The 20511-nt window shown below is 40.5% G+C and overlaps 1 protein-coding gene across 4 annotated transcripts in view; it reads right to left on the bottom strand.

Annotated features, from left to right (window-relative positions):
* Nucleotides 1-20511, bottom strand: part of grm8a (glutamate receptor, metabotropic 8a) — a 337808-nt gene that overhangs the window by 65058 nt on the left and 252239 nt on the right. For all 4 annotated transcript variants that reach the window (XM_078165099.1, XM_033615178.2, XM_078165097.1 and 1 more), the window contains exon 8: nt 8759-8962. In XM_078165099.1, coding sequence (XP_078021225.1) covers nt 8759-8962 — 204 coding nt within the window. The remainder of the gene's footprint in view (nt 1-8758; nt 8963-20511) is intronic.

The raw sequence follows: 20511 nt of genomic DNA, 5'->3' as shown, positions 1-20511 counted from the left end.
GTCATAACTCTGTGTTGGCAGGAGTCACTCTGTCAATGAAACCTGGAAGATAACTGCGATGTAGCTAAAAGTAGCCTTTGACATCCCGAAATGTTTAAATGAAACTGTTTCAGTGGAGACAGTCACATCACGATCCCACCACTCCTGGCTCTGACTCTGCTTCTACAGACACCTCCGTACAGAAGAAGCAGCCATTGCTCTTCAAAAAGCCAAAGCCAAGTGCTGCACTAAGTCAAAACACTGGGTGTATGTACAGTAATTGTAAAAAATCAGGTGCTCTTCAAGAGGAAGGCAAATAGTCAACTAGGAATATAAAGTAATGACTGCCCCAGCTTACTCAGTGTAGAGGTACATGGTGTGGGCCGGCAGTCTAAAAAGGCATCCAAGGCACTCTGATCATGGTTAAAAATCCTTCATTCACAAGAATTAGTCTTTCTCGTTATCCTCGTTATCATTTGTTCATGAATTCACTGGCTTCCACTGCACATCAACTTATGAATGACAGCGTAAACACTGACACAGATGGCCTCCGTGTTTACATCACTACAACAGCACGCTGTGTGTGGCGTGCAACATCTTTGTTTTTGTAGAGTCTGATATTGGGCACATTTAAATGTAGCCTATAGGATCTAAAATACAAGTTATTTTAGAGTAAAATAGACTCCTTGTGTTAAAACTCTGCTACAAGTTCATAAACCACAAAATGAGACGATGAAGTCTCCATTAGCGAGGTCTGTGTAACTTGTTTTTAAGATTCCCGTGAGAAATTTGGGTTGAGTTTAAGTTCTTATCACAAATCTAAAATCAAAATTTGTTCTGATTTGTCCTTATCTTTAAAAAGAAACAGAAAAAAAGGCTTAAGAAATGAAATGATGAGTCAATGCCTTTTGGGAGTGGGAGTGGTAGAAGAGAGAAAGAGTACAGAAAGCTAAGGAGACACAGAGAGGGATGGTGAAAAGGAGACAATGGTGAGAATGAGGCAGAAAAGGTAGGAGACAATTGAAGGACAGAGACATGACACAGAGAGAAAGAAACAAGGAAAGGACAGTGTGGCAACAGGAGAGGACAAAGAGTGATGGAGCAAGAAACATTAGCGACGGCTCTATCTGAAAAGCCACTTTGGGATGTACTTACAACCAACAAAGCCAGGGGAGTGTGAATAGGCCGAGTTAATCTGTGTGGGCGACCACAACGTGTGTGTGTTGGTCCGACAAGAACAGCATCTGAACCAGACTACCATTCAAGGAGAGTAAATTCTAGCAAACAAACACAACTCGTAATCAACAACACACACACGCTGATGAAATTGTTTTGTTTAGTGTGTGTATCAGTTTGTTTTTTTAAGTTCCACTTTATCAAATGACTTTTACTTTACTTTTAGGATTTCATTTTATTTTCTAATTGGTTCCATTTTGGCTCCCTGAGCTTTTGGTTATATTGATTATGTTATTTTTCTGGACTTTTTTGAAAGTTATTTGTGTTTTGGAAAACTCATTCAGATTACCTTTAGCTAAGTTTATGAAATAAGAACTCTAAAACTTACTGAGCATTTAGACTTTTGGGTCAAGGATGCTGTACTGCCATTTGAAGGTGATTTTTAATCATACAGACCCTGAATCAACAGAAAGCATCACATCTTTTCATCTTTTCATGTAGTTGATTGCTGATTGCTCTGCCCACTGCAGCATGATGTTACGGTCTGTTGACTAAAGCTCTTTGTCTCTTTAGTGTCAATCCTTGATGAGGACAATGTGAGGGAGCTGCGCTTACTCCCTCACCAGTCAAGTGACAAGTTCCTTTACTTTTCAAGTATTTGTTTTATTGTTTCTTGTTTGCTTTAATTGTTTTCAGATTCATCAGTTAGGACTTGGTGGTACAATCCCTGGAGTTTCAGCACGTTTCGTGCAGGAGCATAGGTGTTTCGGTCGTGACCACCTGGCAGAGCCACCCTCCGACACATCATCAGGTGTGCGCTTCAAAATCATTGGGTGATTCAGCCTTTATCACAAGACATACTCAATTAAGGGAGGCCCACCACAGGCTGATCAGGCCTGGGTGTGTGTCAGAAGGTTGGCTCCTCTGTGGTCACCTCGGGGGCCAGGCGGGATGCTTTCTCTTCAGCCATAGCTAATGACTGCACCTCTTAGCTCTACTGGTCAGATCCTTGATCACTTTCCTCTGGGCCTGCCCATTAATCCCGCTTTCCTTCAGGAGCCTAGTGGTGGATCTAGCGACTAAGCCTCTGCTTCAGTTGCGAGGTCAGTGTAGCTACAATCTCTTGTGTTCAAATGCCTCCTCTGTGGCATCCTCCCTAGGGACAGTTAGTTCTATGAGGAAAGCACTCTGACAGAACTTCGACCAGAGGACCAGGTCTGGTCGTAAGTTGGATGCTGCTATCTCGGGTGGAACTATGAGACGCTGGCCCAAGTCAGTGCACATTTCCCAGTCCCTGGCTCCACTAGCAGGCTTGAATCGGAAGGCAAGAGGCTTGTTACCTGTTTTTCCCCCCTTCCAGATGAACAATGCAGACTGCTGGAACTTATCCTGGGGTTTAGGAGGCATGGTGTTGGTGGTTACTCTCTTGGTCTGAAGCTCAGCTGCCAAGCATGTAGGTACCTGGTTGTGCTACCAAGTGTATCTTCGTTGTGTTAGGTTGGTCTTGCATCCATTTAATTATTGTTCTTTTTGAAATCTTCTTTCTTGTTGGGGATGGTGCTCTCATGACCCTGCACACATGAATGCCCCTTGCTCCTCCTTGGCTGCATTCAGCTTAGAGAAAACGTAGCAAAACTTTTATTTAAACAGAAATGGTGGTGGGTTCAACACCTGGAAACAGTAGCAAAACAAGCATACTGTTTGGAGACTGAACGTGCCCCAGGATTTGGTGATATGGTCTGTACTAAGTAGGACCTTGGAGACAGGGGATTAATCAAAGGGTTTTCTTTTTGTATTTCATTTGTTACCGGCCTTAGTAAAATTAATTCTAGTCTGAATAGTGTGTCGTAGAGTTATTGTACATCTTAAAACCTCCATGGAAAGACTGATGTTAGTAACATTAGTATTAGCTTTAACCATCTGTTTAATTGGACCCATGCTGGAAGCAGTAGTCTGACCAGAGAGTATTTATGCTCATTTGATTTATTTGTCCTTTTGTCCTGGGGCTGGGGAACCCTCTGTCATGTCAGTGGGTTTCATTTGCACTTGTAGTGATGACATTTTTGATGTACATTGATGTTAACAAACAGTAAAAAAGCAGCGCTCTGTTCCAAATTTCTAAACTGCTGTGCTCATTTTGATTCTCCAAACCTCCCAGAAGTGCTGACTCACATCGTGATCAACAGGGTTTGACTTTCACAGACTTTCAGAGACTTTATCCTCACTAAAAGACAATGTCTGAACAATGTGATACTCTGATATAACTTATCTGATGAATCACACATTTAACATCATTAAAATAAAGCAGGTGTACGCTTTAGAAAAAGCTCAAAGAAGACCTTGACCCAAGATCATTTTGTTAAAGAAGTGAAATAAAGTTTTTCAAACAACAACAACGCTGTTTTGTTTTACTTTTGGATTCCATTACTCATAATGGCCTTGGTATGTTTTTGCATTTGTTTCTGGGTGCTTTTTATGTGCAGTAATGTGTGTGTGTTTGCTCGGATAAGCCAATAAACTCACTGGCAAACAAAAGCTGGACAGCGCGGTGTGTCATTGCTGCTCCAGGGTTCGTTTTCTTATTGTTTATCTTGCTCTGCAATGCACCAGTCTTAGTTTGCTTGTGTCTCTACATGCGGTGCTTCTGGAGTAATTCAAATAGGGGAGTTTAAGGTGAGGTATTATTTAGAAAATTGACTGTATGAAGAGATATAATTTCAATATTTCTAACAGCGGGAATATGCTAAATTATTATAAATATTCAAATGTGTTTTTTTCCATTGCATATTTTGTTTTGTGGAGTTTTCTAGCTGTATGAGGCAAAAAAGCTGCATTTGCATCCAACACTGTCTGTATATATTACTGAATACTGAATGAGATTTATCTCATTGTCATGAGGGATTAAACCTTTATAATCAGGAGGCCACCAGAATTGTGAGGGATCCTTTTTTCACAATTAATAACTTTAACTTTACATAATTAGCATCGCCAGTGAACACCATATTACATGAAGAGGAGGATAGCTTGGGGATACCAATCTCGTTTGAGGGGAAGTCCACCTCAAAATCAAAGGGTTGAACTCTTCCTAATTACTTCCTAAATGTCCTTGTCTCCTCATCCTCTGCACCTCTTTTTCCGTCTCTGTCACTCTTGCCCAGCTTCACTTTGTAAGTGAAGTTGTCTTGGTGCAGGTCCAATAGGAGAACAATCACTGCCCTAACGACTTGAAATTATCCCCTCCCTCTCACTCTCACTCTCACTCTCACTCTGTCTTGTCCTTTTCATGCAGCTGCTAGTAAGGAGAATTGGTACGTATCCAGAAAAAGCAGAGAGAAAGTGAATCCACGCTCCAGCAACTTTAACTTATTCTCTCACTCTGCTTTTATTTGCCACAAACACACAACCAGAGATAGAGCTATCTCCATTCTTTACCTTTTCTTTAGTGTTATCAATGTCATGTCGGCCCTAAACAGATCAATAACAAAAGTGCTTTTAATTGGAACTCACAAATATACCCAGCATATACACATAAAGTAGCCGGCTCAAAAGCTTTAAATCTTGCTGGCTGCTGACAATGGTAACAACCCAGATACGAGTAACTACAACAAAGATTCACCCCACAAACCTCTTCACTTTTCTTCTGCCACCAAGACAAAAACCGCAGAGAGGCCTTTTAAACATTACAGAACAAAGACATGGAGAAAAGTCCCAAAAGTTTAGGTTTCCTTAGAAGACCATAGAAGATATTATCCCTGAACTTTGACAACTGCCGTTAGAAAATGACATACAGTGCCAATACTGTACAGGATTGTTAATGACCTGAGCCGTTTTAGAGCCTAAATTTGCCACCTAGGTTTCTTTTTACAATTTACTGTAAATCATTATGTCAAAGCTCTGTAGTGGAAAAACTTGAATTATGAAGGTATTAAAAACCCCTACTGTTTTTCGGCGGCAAACTTTGCTCTTTGTAGATTTTATCAGTTTTATTTCACCTCTGTGTTTTATTGCTATGCAAACAAACGAACTCACCGCATAAACAAAACTAGTTTTTGGGAGCTGGAAGAACAATAATTCAAGGCTGGGGACATGCGTACATTTTTTTTTTCTTTCTAGTGTTATCAGAAATCCAAGAGAAACAAATCACTCAATGGGAAAAGACCCAGTAGGGAGCTGTACATGTATATGTGATTTAAAAACATGCTGGTACAGTAGAGGAAAACAGAGGATTCAGAGATATACTGTTACCTGCCGTTCCACTGGTATGAACCAGTGTCAATGCATCAGGGTGCAGCTGTGCATTTTTAGTTGGACATGAGCTAAAGTAATATGGGAATATAACACTTACGTATTAGTGGGATCACACTCTGACTACTTTACGTTTAATTCAATACCTGGTGCTGCACAAATCCAGTGCTTCCTTCTCTTCATTCTTGTATCTTTTGTATTAATGCCCAAAGACCCAAACCCTGAACTTTTATCTCTGCCAGGTGTAAGACTGGAGAAGATAACGCATTTGGTTGTGTGTGTATGTGTGTATCTGTCTGTCCACAGCTAATCTCCCAAACTACTGGACCCATCAGCCTAATAGTTTTTGTGCACAAATATGCTAAAGAACCTCTTGCGGTTGCAGTACTTCACAATTTTAGCTCTATCTCACCCTATTTACTGATTGTTTCATACAATCACTAACTGCTGACTCCTGACTCCTCTTACTCATCTGTCAGGGGCTGCAAGTGATCAACAATGGCACATAGAAAAAGCCATTTGCTGCAATCCCCGAGGACCAGAAACAAGCTTTACCATCTATTGAAGGCACATTATGGCCTGTGGTGTGGTTCAAAATCTGACATCCATGGAAAAGTTCCATCTCATTTTTGACCTGAGCATCTGCAGAGTAATTCCATACCTGATATTCTATTTAACCTTTATTTAACCAGGAAGTCCCATTGAGATTGAAAATCTCTTTTACAAGAGAGACCTGACCAAGGTAGCAGCCAGTCAAAACACATTTAAAATGCAACAAATACAACATATAATACAAAAATCCCAATAAAACAACAACTATTCAAACTTAGTGGCCTCTTGAGAAAAACAAGCACATGTCTCTCTCACCACATTCTTTATGATGCCCTTAAATTCATTAATGGATATATGTTATGATCCACTAAAGTTAGGCACAATATAAGATGAATAAATCCCTGTTTTTTAATCTTTACCGCCATCTTGACAATAAGGGAGCTGGGAGGGACAAATGAGTGACATTTAATTCTTTGTTTGAAAGGAGTTTTATCGGACATTGTGTCCAGGGTTCTGTCCCCATGTAGCCTGTCTACTCTGGTCATACGTTGCTAATCTGACCTGTGTATTGTCTCCCCTTCATTCCACTAATGTCATATGCATACACACCGGGCACACAGCTTGGCGTGCACTCCCTGTTCTTAAGTTTTTCTTTTTTTAACTGCTTTTAGTTTGATAGTACAGCTTGGACACTGGCAGACAATGGGGGTAAAGAGAGACATGGGACAACATGCAGGGACTCAGGTTGGAATTGAAGCCAGGCTAAGGCTAAGTCTGCTGAGGACTCAGCCCCGCCCCTAGAATCTGCACTGTACTGGGTGCACCTCTCTAGTTTTTCATGTTCTAGTAATTTTGATTTGCTTGATTTAAATGGGCTGAAAATGTGATGCATTCATGTCTCACTCATGCCCCCTTACTATCATATTCTTTCTTTATTCTCAGAAAATACTACAGGGGAGTCACGTGTGTAAAAAATGCTATTATTCATTCATGTTTCAGTTATTTTTTAAGACTTTCATGTCTTTGATCAGTAAATTATACATCGGTATAAATCTGAGATTTGTGGACATGTGATAGACAGACCTTGAAAAACGCAAGCCGCTAGTGTACATGCACTACAATACGAGTCAGGTCTATAATGTAGGTGATGTTTTTATCTGGAACCTTCTGTAGAGCTATCTGAGGGTGTTATGGGCATACGAAACATTTGTAATGGCAGATGCCTGTCTGATAACTCCAACATCAAACTGTTATTCCCATATCATTGTAGCTTCCATCTAATCTAGTTTTTTATGTTCTCTCAAAACACTGCCAGAGAAAGTTGGGGCACATTTTGTGTAGGGCAACTTTCAGTAAGTGAGGAGGGTTTGGTGATTCATTGGAGTATAAAGTCTGTGACCTTGTGGTTATGGGATGATTTCTCTACCTTCAGGCCAGCAATAACAGGGAAACACACCTGAGCACAAACCTGCTGTTGCAGTATGAAACAGCAATCAGTGCCTGCCTGTGAATTGGTTTTCGACACTTCTAGCGATGACAGACGGAGATAGCGCAGGAAACAACAAAACACTGACACATTTTGCAGACATTCCCGCACAGAAACATTCATGCAATTTCAATCTTGCCTCTAAAACTAAATCAGACAAGCGTTTCTGTAATCTCACAATAAGACTCCCTTGCTTTCCTACTCTCTAACCCATATGTATTCCACACAATACCCCACAGAGAAACGCAGGAAATGAAAAGACGGACAGAAAAGCAGGTACCGGTGCATCGGGGGGAAAATCGATTAAGAAAATATTCAAATGAGGTGTCTGATATTATTTAGGAGGAAATTAGTAAATGTTTTTTCACCCACTTAAATTTGTCAGCGGCAGAGGAAGTAGTAGTGAGAGAGGGGAAATTAAAAATCGAGCACTGCAGGTTCAAAGTGATACAAGACCACATGAGCAAAACATAAGCAGATAATGTGTTTAGGGAAAGCAGCGGGATTAACTTAATTTTGAAGGTGAAACGCCACGACATGTCTTTCTGATAAGGATTAGACAAATTAAAAGTGGAGCTGGGCTTTGCATTGTTTAAGGATGAGCTGGATTGGTCAAGTCAGGGTGGATAAACACTACAGAACCGCTGTACTGTGTCCAAGCACTTGAAGGCTCTAATTTGTCCTTGATAGCTGTTGTTCTGAAGGAATGACTCAGCATTTTACAGCTTCATTGTTCAATATTTTGTTGTATTCTTCATTACACATTCATTCATTCATCCATCCATTCATTCATTTTCCATAACCGCTTATCCTGTTGGGGATCGCAGGGGGGCTGGAGCCTATCCCAGCTGACACTGGGCAAGAGGCAGGGTACATCCTGGATAGGTCACCAGACTATCACAGGGCCGACACATAGAGACAGACAACCATTCACACTCACATTCACACCTACGGACAATTTAGAGTCACCAGTTAACCTGCATGTGTTTGGACTGTGGGAGGAAGTACCCTGAGAAAACCCACGCTGGTGTGGGAGGAACATGCAAACTCCACACAGAAGGGCTCCCCCACCCCAGGTTTGAACCAGGAACCCTTTTGTTGTGAGGCAACAATGCCAACCACTGCACCACTATGCCGTCCATAACATTTTCAAATGTAAAACTATTTTGACTATGGCTTGGCTGATGTGAAGATTTATAAGGTCAGATGGATATAAGGATGGATGTTGGATGTTGCAGAGTGAATTTTAGTTTGAAAGATGTTGCCGTGTGACTGTGAGTAGGTGTGAGTGTTTGCACGTGTCCACAGGGTATGACTCACCATTGAAGCTGACGGCACGAATGTGGCTGAGCAGCTCTTTGCCATCGATGTTGTTGGCCATGCGCGGGCAGAGGCCCGGGTATCCGTAGCAGAGCTCCCGGTGCATGCGGTGCAGAGCGTGGGCCATGGCGTACACCGCATCCATCACAAACTGAACCTTCCCCTCTTGTTCGTAACTGGAATCACGACCAACTTTTTCTAAACCTGAGGGAAGAAGAAGAAGAAGAAGAAGAAGAAGAGAAAGTGTTAAAAGGGGAGCCATTTTGAATTTAAGTCACACTTAGGCTGTCCAGCTGCAGCCTACTGTGTCCTGGCGCTGTGCACCATGTGCAGCATGAAAAGGTCTGGACTGTAAACAATCAGGCACCGACAGACAATAACAGAAAGAGAACAAAGTAAAAGAGAGTAGGTAGAGTTCAGCTGAGGGAGAGGTAAAAAAAAAAAAAAGATGAAAGGACGTCAATTGGTTTGGAAAAGAAAAATTGGGGTGAAACAACAAAAACTTCAGAGGGGTAAAAGAGAGAAAAGAAGAGATATAAAACACAGGAAAAAAAACTTTGGCGAGACAGGTTTGACCGTCAGACACGTAGCAGGGCACTCAGCCTGACAATGACAAATAACGCCTCTCAGTCCATTCTCACCCTGGTAGCAACGTTACAGAAGAAAGAACATGGTCCTTCTTTACATCTTCTGAACCACTGATAATGGCATTTCCTTGTACGAGAGAAAGGTAAGAAAGTATTCAGAGAACAAAAAGCATACTTTATCCTCTCTCTGACTCATGTCACATGGCTGTGTGTTGAGGACTATTTGTGTACAGAGGAAAGCGCTTATGGTGATGACGTCTGTCTTTTGATTATTGTAACCAATTCTCTTTGTTGTTTCATTACATTACCAAGACTTACCCAGGGTTCCCACACGTGTTTATGGACAAAATTTAAAAACTTTCCCATTACTTTTCAAGGACCCATAATTTAATTTCCATAATCATTAACAATCTGTAAAATGAACACTGCTCCATCTCAAAAATGCAGTACAATCAGAAGTACAAGTAGTAGTGGGGCATAGCATAGGTATGGAAACTTTGGGATTCATGACCCAACATGTCAGTCCCAGGTCAGACCAAAGATTCGCGACGAGACGAAACAGTGTTAGAAGGTTGCAGAGCTGCAGTGGTTTGAACTGGCTGTCTGAGCTCAACAGAACGACGCAATGCAAGTAGTTGCCTATTGCAAGTCATCTTGTTACGAATCTTTGGTCTGAACTGGGCTTTAAATCACACTGTCACAACATTATTTTTTTTTCTTATTCAAACAATATCAGATTCACACTCTATTCAAACATAATTCCATCTCGCCAGCATACATGGAGGGACAGAAAGAACGTTGGGAGAAAATGAACAGATGTACGCATCGACACATGTTGGAGCTACGTTATGTCAAAGGCTACAGAAAATAAACTTGCCCTTGAGTTATATTAAGTGGAAGATTATCCCCGGAAAATTATTGTTACAATTACTTTCATCACACACAACAAAATTCGCTGACTTGTTTTTTTTAAAACTTTCAAGGATTTGACTATTTCCAAGACTCTACCAGTCCTGGAAAACATGACTGTGAAATTCCATGACTTTTCCATGACCATGGGAGCTCTGATTATCGATCCACTTCATGAGGGTGGCTTCAACCACAGGTCCTTTCCCGATGCACATTTGTTTTTTGTTTCCATGACTAGCAGCCATAAGCTTTGAAGAGACTGCCTTTTCCATTTGGAGAAAACGACTTTCTTTTACTTCCCCGTCATGATTTCAATGTGCACGCATCAGCAGACTCAGGTAGCCAGCTGGAAACAGACAGGGTTACTGCGAGGCCATGTATCACAGGATTAAAGTAAAAATAACAGTAGAGTTACTGTAGTTTTAAACTGTTTTTCCATATGTTGTGTATAAAAAGACCCAAAATGAACACTGTAAGCTGACGACTTATCATTTTAAGTCAATTATTTAAACAGCATTAGTATAGGAATGATTCTGTCAGCTTTTTGATCCATACAAGCAGTGGATCACTGTACTACAGTTAAATTTGACACATTTGGAAAAATACAAAATCTTGATTTTCGTACTTGTTTAAGTAGGTGTAACACTTAGCTGCTCTCTCGTGTTTTTCTTCCCTTTCTAAAGCTATGTGGCTTATCTTATTACTGTAGCTGTAACTGCAGCCATAATTAATCAATGAATTACTGCAAAGTAATGTTTAAGTTTATCAATTGGCGATATACTGTCCTCCTTGAGATGTAGCAACCATAATTTGACACCAAGCCAAACTCCAATTCACAGAGACATCAGAGTCAGGATGTAGCATTCAAGCTCCTTTAATTATTGCCAACTCAACTTTGTGATCACGGAGTGACACTGAAATAACAAAAAATATATTGTAATTACTGAAAGGTCTATGCAAAGGGAAGGCATCTGCACAGGCATGGTTAGCTTAGCATAATTAGCATGAAAATAAGCTAGCATTAGCATTTTTACCATTAGCACTGTTAGCATTAGCATCTTTAGCATTATCGCTGTTAGCATGGTGAAATCTTAGTTAAGACAATTTAGAGAATAGACCAAAAAGGAAACCAAGAGATACCACAGGAGGATTATTTTCACAATATATATTTAGTGGTTCACAGCATGAGAGCTAAATGCTTAACAGTGACAAATCAACATGGCTGAATTAAACACATGGTTACAAACAAATCTGAAATCCACTTCCTCCAACAATGCACTCAAAAAGGTCTCACAAATACTGGTTGCTGAGATGGTAACAAAGGGATTTGAGCTTACAGTCAATGCTTTCCGAGCCGAAACAAAAGATCGCAGCAGACAACCCTCTGATTGCTGGAATGGTATGATACTGAGGCCTACCTAGGCTTTATAACTTCCTGTGGGTAGGACTTCCTATTGGGAAGTCTGCGCAATTCAATAAACTGCCAAAGAGGGCGCCAAAAAGAGGGAAATGCCTGAATGGCAGAACAGGAGATGAAATTAAGCATGTTTGTATTTGGCCTTCATGCTTGTGTGAATGCACAGTGTGTATGAATGCACACACACACAAAAACACACAAACACACAAATAACCTAGTTGCAATTTATTGAGAGGGTTTTATGTAATGACTCGTTAGCATAATGAGCTAATGAAAAAAAAGAGCAGAGTGGAAATAAACCTCCTTGATGCATTAAGATGGAAATCAGTGATTGATTACAACGTTCATTTTCTCTGTTTTTCATCAAAAAGTTCAAGGAGTGGAACTACATAGTAAATCCAAACATCTTCAACTCATTATCTGTCTTTTTTCTCCTTAGATTTCTTCAACTCCCCCTTTTCTCATGTATTTTTGTTGTTCCTATCCTTCTCTTTTATTTCTGCCTCACTCTCTCCTCCCCTTTCTCGCTCTTTCTCTTCACCCTCTGTGTGTCATTTTCTCATACTCTCTCCTTCTGTGTTCTCTGTTCTGTCTCGTTCCCCTCCCCGCTGCCTCTGCCCAGGCTTTTTTCACCCATTCCTTACAAGTAGCAGTCACCTTCAGGCAAACTGAATCAAAACCTGTCTGGGCTGAGTTGAATTAACAAGACCAGAGGCCCCTCAATCAATATGAGAATCCATAAGGAATTAATGGGGTCCTGAGAATGAAATCCAATCCACAGCTAGACGGCTGTCGGCTGCTTTGTATGCATGTCTGTATTTGTGTGTTTGTTGTTGGTGGTGATGGTGGTGGTGTCCCTGTGGGAGGTGAGTCAGCACTGTCTCCATGCCATGTGTTCCAACCAAGCAGCTGATCTTGGACTAATGATCTCCTCTCAATCCCTTGATAACAGAGCTGTACAGTAGCTATAAGTGTGTGTGTGTGTGTGTGTGTGTGTGTGTGTGTGTGTGTGTGGAGAGAGACAAGGTGGACAGACAAATAATGTGAGAAAGTGAAAGTAAGAGGGACAGAGAGCAAGCCATAGAGTTTTGACAGGAAAGATCAACTCTCTGTCTCAATGGGAAGCCTTTTAGCCCCTCTAGGATGCTGTAATGTTGTGACTGCAACAATTAACACTAATCCAACCAATCCCTGTGCGCTACCATGCACTTTTGTCCGATTACCACAACTTTTCCACGTTTAACCAAACTCAATGACATCAGTCCCCCGCATAACAGCAATGGCAACTAACTATGGCAATGTTTTTTACATAGCACAGTGGTTCCCAACTGGTCCAGTCATGGGGTCCAGATTTCTCCTTAGTCATTAGTTCAAGGTCCCACAGTTTAATACATTCAGCGTCATACTTGCATTTGGCCATGTCGTTAAGCTAGTTTGCCGTTGCTGTCAAGTAGCTGTCGGTTAGTCAATCACTCTATAGTAGAAAATGGCACTTCAAAATAAAAGCTCTGCTTGACAAATTTACTGTACTTAAAAATAAAGTGGTTTTCTTTTTTAAATAAACTTGACACGTTTGTGAGTCACTTGCAGTCCAGTCGGAATGGGCCCAGTTGGGACCCACCGATATAGCACATTTCATTACACAGGAGCTCAAATACACTGAAAGACAACAGATAAAAGAAAGCATATATATATAGACATCATCAAATTCACTTCCTTGTTCTGGTTGTTAAGATGCAGACAGGCACAACAAGAGTGTCACACATTTACCAACAAAAATTACTACTAAAGTTTGTGCAAGGCAATTCTTTGATGTTCTGCATCCTGTAAAACATTGTGGTGGAACACAAATACTTTTCTACCACAAAACAGGTCCATGTCATTGGTTCGACAGCCCAATGGTTCGACATCCCATTAGTCCGACTGTCCGCGGTGCTGAACAGCTCACGGCGGGCGTATGGTGCGCCGCGACCGGCTTGAGGCGGAGCAGGCTCACGGCTTATGTGTTTGCCACTTTCTTTTTCATTTTAACCCACACCATGATCTTTTCCTGACCCTAACCAAGTGGTTTTTGTGCCTAAACCTAACCAGACCTTAACCACAGGGCATCATGATGATTTCGGAACGGACTTCGGAACAATGAGTTTAATATGGTTGGAACAATGGGATGTTGAACCAATGGGCTGTTGAACCAATGGGCAGTTCCCCACAAAACACACCCAGAGAATGTCTGAAACACATAGACAAGGGAAATTACCATAAGGCTGTTTGCATCTACATCTAATGCAAGTGCTAAAAGAATCAAAATGAGTTGGGTTTAACGTGCTTTGTTAGTGGTAGCGTTAGTGTAGTAGTAAAAACTCTGAGGTTTTTTCTCACTGGAACAAGTTGCCTTCGATTTTTGATAAATTGCACACACACACACACACACAAAAATAGCTATTTTTGCTATTTTAATTTGTTCCCACAGTTTCATTGCTAAAATACATCTAAAACATCACAACATGCATCACATTTTTTTTAAGAAACGCTGCTGCAAAAATCCCCCCAAAAAGCCTGCAAAATCCTGGAGGGACCGGCTGTTTTTCAGCCTCACACACACGCATTCATGTCTCTGTCAGATACAACACCCTGCAACCTGTTTTTCAATCCTGCAGGAGGGTTAACGCAGCACTTACTCTGCTGCAGCACCATGTTTGTCATTCATGGTTGCACTCTCCTGCATGCTGGTGCCCAGTATAACAACATTCGCCTGAGCCACAGCATAACTCTTTTCAGCCCGTCCAAAGATTCAAATCTGTAACAACTCGTTTTGTGGCTGCACATGTGACTTCTGTAGTCGGTTGTGCTGAGGCAAAACTCTATTGAGTTTGTGAGCACACACGGAGTAGTGACCCAGCAGGTCATGGCTTGAGCAAAGAACCGAGACTGGAGGTCAAAAATCTATTGAGTTGTTTCCAAGCAGCAGGCAGGAAAAAAAAGACAACTTGTTGCCCACAGTTAGCTGACGTATTGTTTTGTGTATCGCTGCTTTTAATTTGACATTTCATTAGAAAAGCAGCTGCACAAATAACAATAACCTTTGTTTATCCAGAGAAGGCATGCACCTTTGGCCGACAACCTGCTCAACATTCATGATTACACACATTCACACCTCTGTAGTCGCTGAGAGATGGGGGAGCTTTTCTCGTTAGCTTCTGAAATCCTGGCAGTGAGCCTAGTTTTCTAACCTCACACACAAATCTATATTTAATTGTCTTTATTTTCTACCAGTCGCCAACAAATCTCAGTGTAAAATAACACTGCACATGAATCTCTTGTGTGTTTTTTGATTTTGATAATGTATTAATGAGTATTAATGTTTTTCTTCTCACTAAAAACACACAATTAAAATCCCAACCTTTTAATGGTGTCAGGCTAAAACATGTCTAACAATACCACAGAGGGCTAAAAGTTTCTTAGAGGTTTAAAACTCTTGTCATGCCCTGGGGTTACTCCGGTAACAGCTTCAGTAATGTGATTGATGCTACTAAGCCCAGTCAAAAGCCTCTGTGCAGCAGGGTGAGATGAATACTATACTGGACCAACTGCTGTGTCTGTTGCAAACAAAAACCAATAGAGAAGCGCAGAAAGGTGAAGCTAATGCAACTAACTGAGTGGCTAACGGCCTTGATGGATCAAATGGGGAGTCAATGTACTGCTCTGTCACTAATCTCAGGGCAACCGCTGCCCCATACAATGAATGCAGATTTAACATTAAACAAAGAGTTCATCAAAGTCGACACTCAGACGTGTTTGGCACTTTAATCAAAGCAGAGCACCAATTAAAATTAAGCTACAGGCTGAAATAACTGAATTGTTCTCCGTGTGGATTCAAGTATCTACACATATATTGCCCGTCTTTTATCACACTCAGGGTCAAATGATTTTAACTGCAAACAATGAATGCAACAGCCTCTTAACTCAGACTTTTGTGTGACATCTGGTTTCTATCTGTATGGCATGATATGTTGTTGTTGCAGTTTATTAGGGGTGCCTGCTGTGCAATACAGGCATAACCTATTACTATTCCTCATACTTCTTCTTATTCCTCTTCCGTACCAAACCTCGTCTCGCAGGGTTGCCAGCACATACACAAAAAATACAACAAAACGTGTAAAATTCAGGAATGATGTGCTTTTTATTTTTTCTCAGATACGCCTAGCGGTTTTTACAAAATTTGTAAAAAAAAAAGCGTAAAATTTCCATTCAAAGTGATTGGAGATTGTTGAGAAATCAACTTAAAATCACTCCTCTTTGAGGCCACACCAAATCGCCATAATTTGACATAGAAAAATGATTCAAATTTTAAACGGCTCACAAGACTCTTGACGTTATTGGACTGAATGGGTATCGTGATATCCAGTACGATTTTTAAGGAATGACAGTTTATATTTCATGATGTTTTTCAGATGTTTCACATTTTATAATGGTTGTCTATGGGAGAGAGCTAGAGTAGTGACATCATTGCTAGAGTGCAGTGTGTTGTACCTGAAGTATACAGTACCTGTAGTACCTGCTGTATGTAGTACCACTGTACTCGGATACGCTCGGATATTAAGGTGGCTTTGTAGCTAAAACAACATGGACGTCATTCCTGCAGAAACAAAATGAGTACTATCTTTGATACAAGACTGAACTCCACTGAAGCTGTGTCACAGATGCTCTCCTGTGGTTAAGTGCCTCGCTTAAAGGAACAGTTCACCCCAAGTAAAACATGTAAAGATAATCTTGGCAGATGTTCCTGTAGCGGTGTAAACTGAACGGTCTGAGCTCAACTCAAGCCGACTGATGGTGTCACCTGCAACTCAGCCGGTCAAATCGCGGTGGCTAGTTTTAAAACGTAAGCCCTGCTGAGCCCTCTGTTTATGTCCTCAAATGTACCAGTGTCAGACAGTAGGTCACTGCTGCTGCTTGTTGTATGTGCTATATATTTTTCACTCTTTCATCACTACTACAAAAGTATCTGTAGCCAGTATCTCACTATCACTATCCTCATTCATATATAAGAAGCAACAAATTACATTCAGCCACAAAATCAGCCTGAAAAGCTGAAAATCAGAACAGAAGTACAGAGAGTTGCTGCATAGAGATGATACACCATCTCATCTAGTTGGATTGGTGTGGACCTGCAGGTTTTTATATCACTGCAGAACAGCGTGTCGCAAGTAGATGCTTGTTTCAACTTGTCTCGTCGCGAATCTTTGGTCTGAAGTGGACTTGAGTGTGTGGTATGGCCAAAGTGTCAAATCTTTTAGTGTGGACCAGCTTTTAGACACTGCACTGGCTACCTATATCTTAAGACCTCGCTTCTTCCTTCTTCAGAGAATTTCTTTCATTTTATGTTGCAGCCAGATCACTGAGGTCCCCTATTGCTTTTCTTTTAAACGTTCCTTATGTGTCTCATAAAAGTACCGATGACAGTGACTTCTGTTTTTAATGCCCAATATCTGTGGATCTCACTGCCACTGGATGTTAGGATGCTGAACTCTCTTTGTATTTCTAAAAAGGAAATTAAAGACCTTTTTAATCTAGATTTTAATTTAAAGTAATGTTATTGCCTTATTTTTAATCATTGGTCTTTACACTATTTTATCACTGGAGTTAATTTTATTTTACTTTGCTGACTTTTATTTATCTTGCACATTTTATTGTTGTAATTTTCTGTCTTCCAAAATTGTTTTATTGGTGTTTAATTTTTTTGTTGTTTCAATTTTGCTATTGTCAGAGTTGGAGATACGCTATAAATATTGAGTATTTTCATGGATGGTAAACAAAATCAAAACAGAAAACTAAAAATTATATTTGACAATGCAATTTGTTTCACTATGCATTTGACAATAAAGCATATGACTTATGAGTGAACATGAAAAGGTGTGTGTTTGGCTTTGAATGTGCTTGTTGTAAATCAGACAATTAGAAGTAAAATCTGTGACTATCCATTTTATGAACACCTTTGCATCAATATTTGTTTTGCCTGAAGTCTGCTTTTCTACTGGGACTCTTTAACTTCTAATATGAACGCTCACACAGGAAAGGCAATTGACTCCAGTCTGCTTATAGCCATATGGCTTTTTGTCATAAAACACACACATGCAAGCACATAAACACAGACATCTGTGTATGCACACACTTGCATCCACATTGGCTGATTATGCGTACAATGCGTATCATCCACTGCATTGCTCCCAGAGCATCAGTGAGAGTGTAGTTAACGGCTGCAATCTCTAAAACTACTTAGACGATAATACTGCATACTTCTATCTCACTGAATCACAGAAAAATAACACACTGCATTCAAGCACCAGGTAATTGGTCATGTGTGCCACATAAACTAGAAAGCAATATATATTAGTGTTTGAGAGCAGACCATTTTGAAACATCTCTATACAGTCTCAATAATCAACAAAAGGCCCTTGAGCTGGCTGCCTAATGTCCTACCATAATTACAAACCTAATTATGCTAACAGTCAATAAATAAAGCCAAACAAGGCAATTAGTAAATGCTTTCACAGTAACAAACCTTCACACATCACATGAGAGGAACTAAAATCAAGCATTCTAGCATCAAACACAGGCCAACACATGTATGCTTGAAAAGTAGCACGTTTATTATATTGATCATTTTGACTGTGAAAACATGACAACACTGGAGTATATATATTTAGTGCCTTACGGTCTATGGCAAACTCTGTTTCTCTATATTATCTATACACGAATCTGGCAACAGCTTTGTGTGTTCCGCCATCTTGCTGCGGTGCCATTACTGACAGTGACAGAGGCAAAAGTTGTCGTCTTTCTAAATATTCTCAGCTAACTGATAACAAACCCTGGCATTAAATGTAGGCATTATGGTTGTCTGCAAAAGAACACTTAAAACACTTGGTGGTCAAAGGAGACAAAGAGACAGAGAGAAATTGTGTGTGTGTGTGTGTGTGTGTGTGATGGCTGCACGTGACAGTGAGGCTTTAGCGACTGAAGCACAGAGTATGAGGTTTAATTTGTTTACCTCCATTACTTCCTTGTGTTCATCTATAGCCTGGGTCTTCAAAAGCCAGTCTGTGATCCCTAGGGGCTCCTCAGAGTTACTGAAGGAGGGCTGCCAAATTATTGTGTGATAATTCAAGTTTTTAATCAATTTTTCTCTTTTTTTTCCCAAAAATTATAATATACTTGAAAATACACATCAACATGAATCCAATACATTATAAGCAAAGACGAAATTGGCCTTTTCATTAAAAAAGTAGACTACATTAATGACATGTTAACTGTTTCACACGAATCCTTGTGCAATCATGTTAGCTGGCTAACACTAAAGCACTGTGCAGCACTTATCCATAACACTGAGCTGAACTCACTAGCTACAGCTATGTACCATTGAAACATATTGTCCAATTAGCTGTATTATTATTCCAAGTGTACGGCCATTCTTGTGAGCCACAATAGATCTTTTTGCAACTTTATGAGCAAGAGACTCTGAGGGAGAGGCTAATGCACTTAGCCACGCTACAACTGCTGACTTAGCAGCCACGAATAATCAGAGAATTATCTCAAGTGCAACTCAGTTTCATACATATATGTGGCAGGGGGTCCCTGCTCCATCTGTCTTTGACCTAAGGGGCCCTTGGCCTGAAAATATTGAAGAGCCCTGGTCCATACTAATGATCTGCATATTCATAATTTCAGGTGTAACTGCTGCTGTTCTGGTGATATTTCTAGTTAGTGATTGAACTTTCCAACATCTTGCCAAAGAGAGAGAGAGAGGCTACTTCAGTTAAAAAAAGTTGTGTTAATGATGTGTTAATGATGGTTACAAGCTGCTTTAGTTTAAAAGACACACTTGAACTTGGATTGCTAATTAAGAGCAACTCTAAATTCAACTGAAATACTAAAATTTCTTTTATTAAGGGCAGAACTGAAGGGTTTCAAATGGTCCCAGAATAATATCAGTTTGAATACATTGTCTTGACCTTTTACAACAGGACCTACAAATGTCACCTTACTTATTGCAATCATTATTCCTGACCAGAGTTGTGATCTCATTAAATAGAGCAAACATGTGCTGCTCATGTTTCTCAACAAGCCAGCATCTATTTCCATCGTTTCAGTATGTGCGCACACGTGTTATGTGTCTGTGCACGCTTCCATTCTGAGAAAAAGTACAACAAAGTGTTACACTTTAGATCAACGTGTCATGAGATAATGAGTTTCTCTATGCTGTGAAACCCGATGTGAAACGACACGATGCATCATTAATCAGCATATCGCAAGAAAATGCAATCCTGCCCTGAGACAGTTAAACGACTGGTGCTGTTATGAGTGGTGCTAACTGGGAAAACACTACTGTCTCTGTTTCCTGGGATTGCGTCAGGTGTTGTAACCGGAGCAAGGGGTGTGTTTGTGTGTGCGTGGGTGTGTGTGTGTGTGTGAAGAGTGCAGTACTATAGAGCTTTTATTGGATCTGTCTGCTCATTGTCTGCAGCCAGTAAGAGCTTGTCACATCAATGAAGTGGCCACAAATCTATTCATTTCAGCACATAATGTGTGCAAGCAGGTGCGAAAAAAAGACATCTTTAACTGAGTCTTTAATACGTGGGTATAATATATTAAGTGTGGTGCAGTCTTTCCTTAGTGTGAGTGCCTGTGTGAAAACAAGCCAAGTGAAAGAGATAAGCGAGGATAAAGGTCGAGATGGATGTGGAGACAAAGACATAGAGAGGGACGGAGACGGATGGACAAAATGTTTGTGTGTTAATATGCACCCTGCCTGACATTACACTCTATTCTATTTTCCAGCCAGC

This window comes from Epinephelus lanceolatus, chromosome 23, assembly GCF_041903045.1.
Source record: "Epinephelus lanceolatus isolate andai-2023 chromosome 23, ASM4190304v1, whole genome shotgun sequence".
NCBI lineage: Eukaryota > Metazoa > Chordata > Actinopteri > Perciformes > Serranidae > Epinephelus > Epinephelus lanceolatus.
The sequence above is the reverse complement of the archived record's forward strand: the minus strand, read 5'-3'. Positions and strand labels throughout refer to the sequence as shown.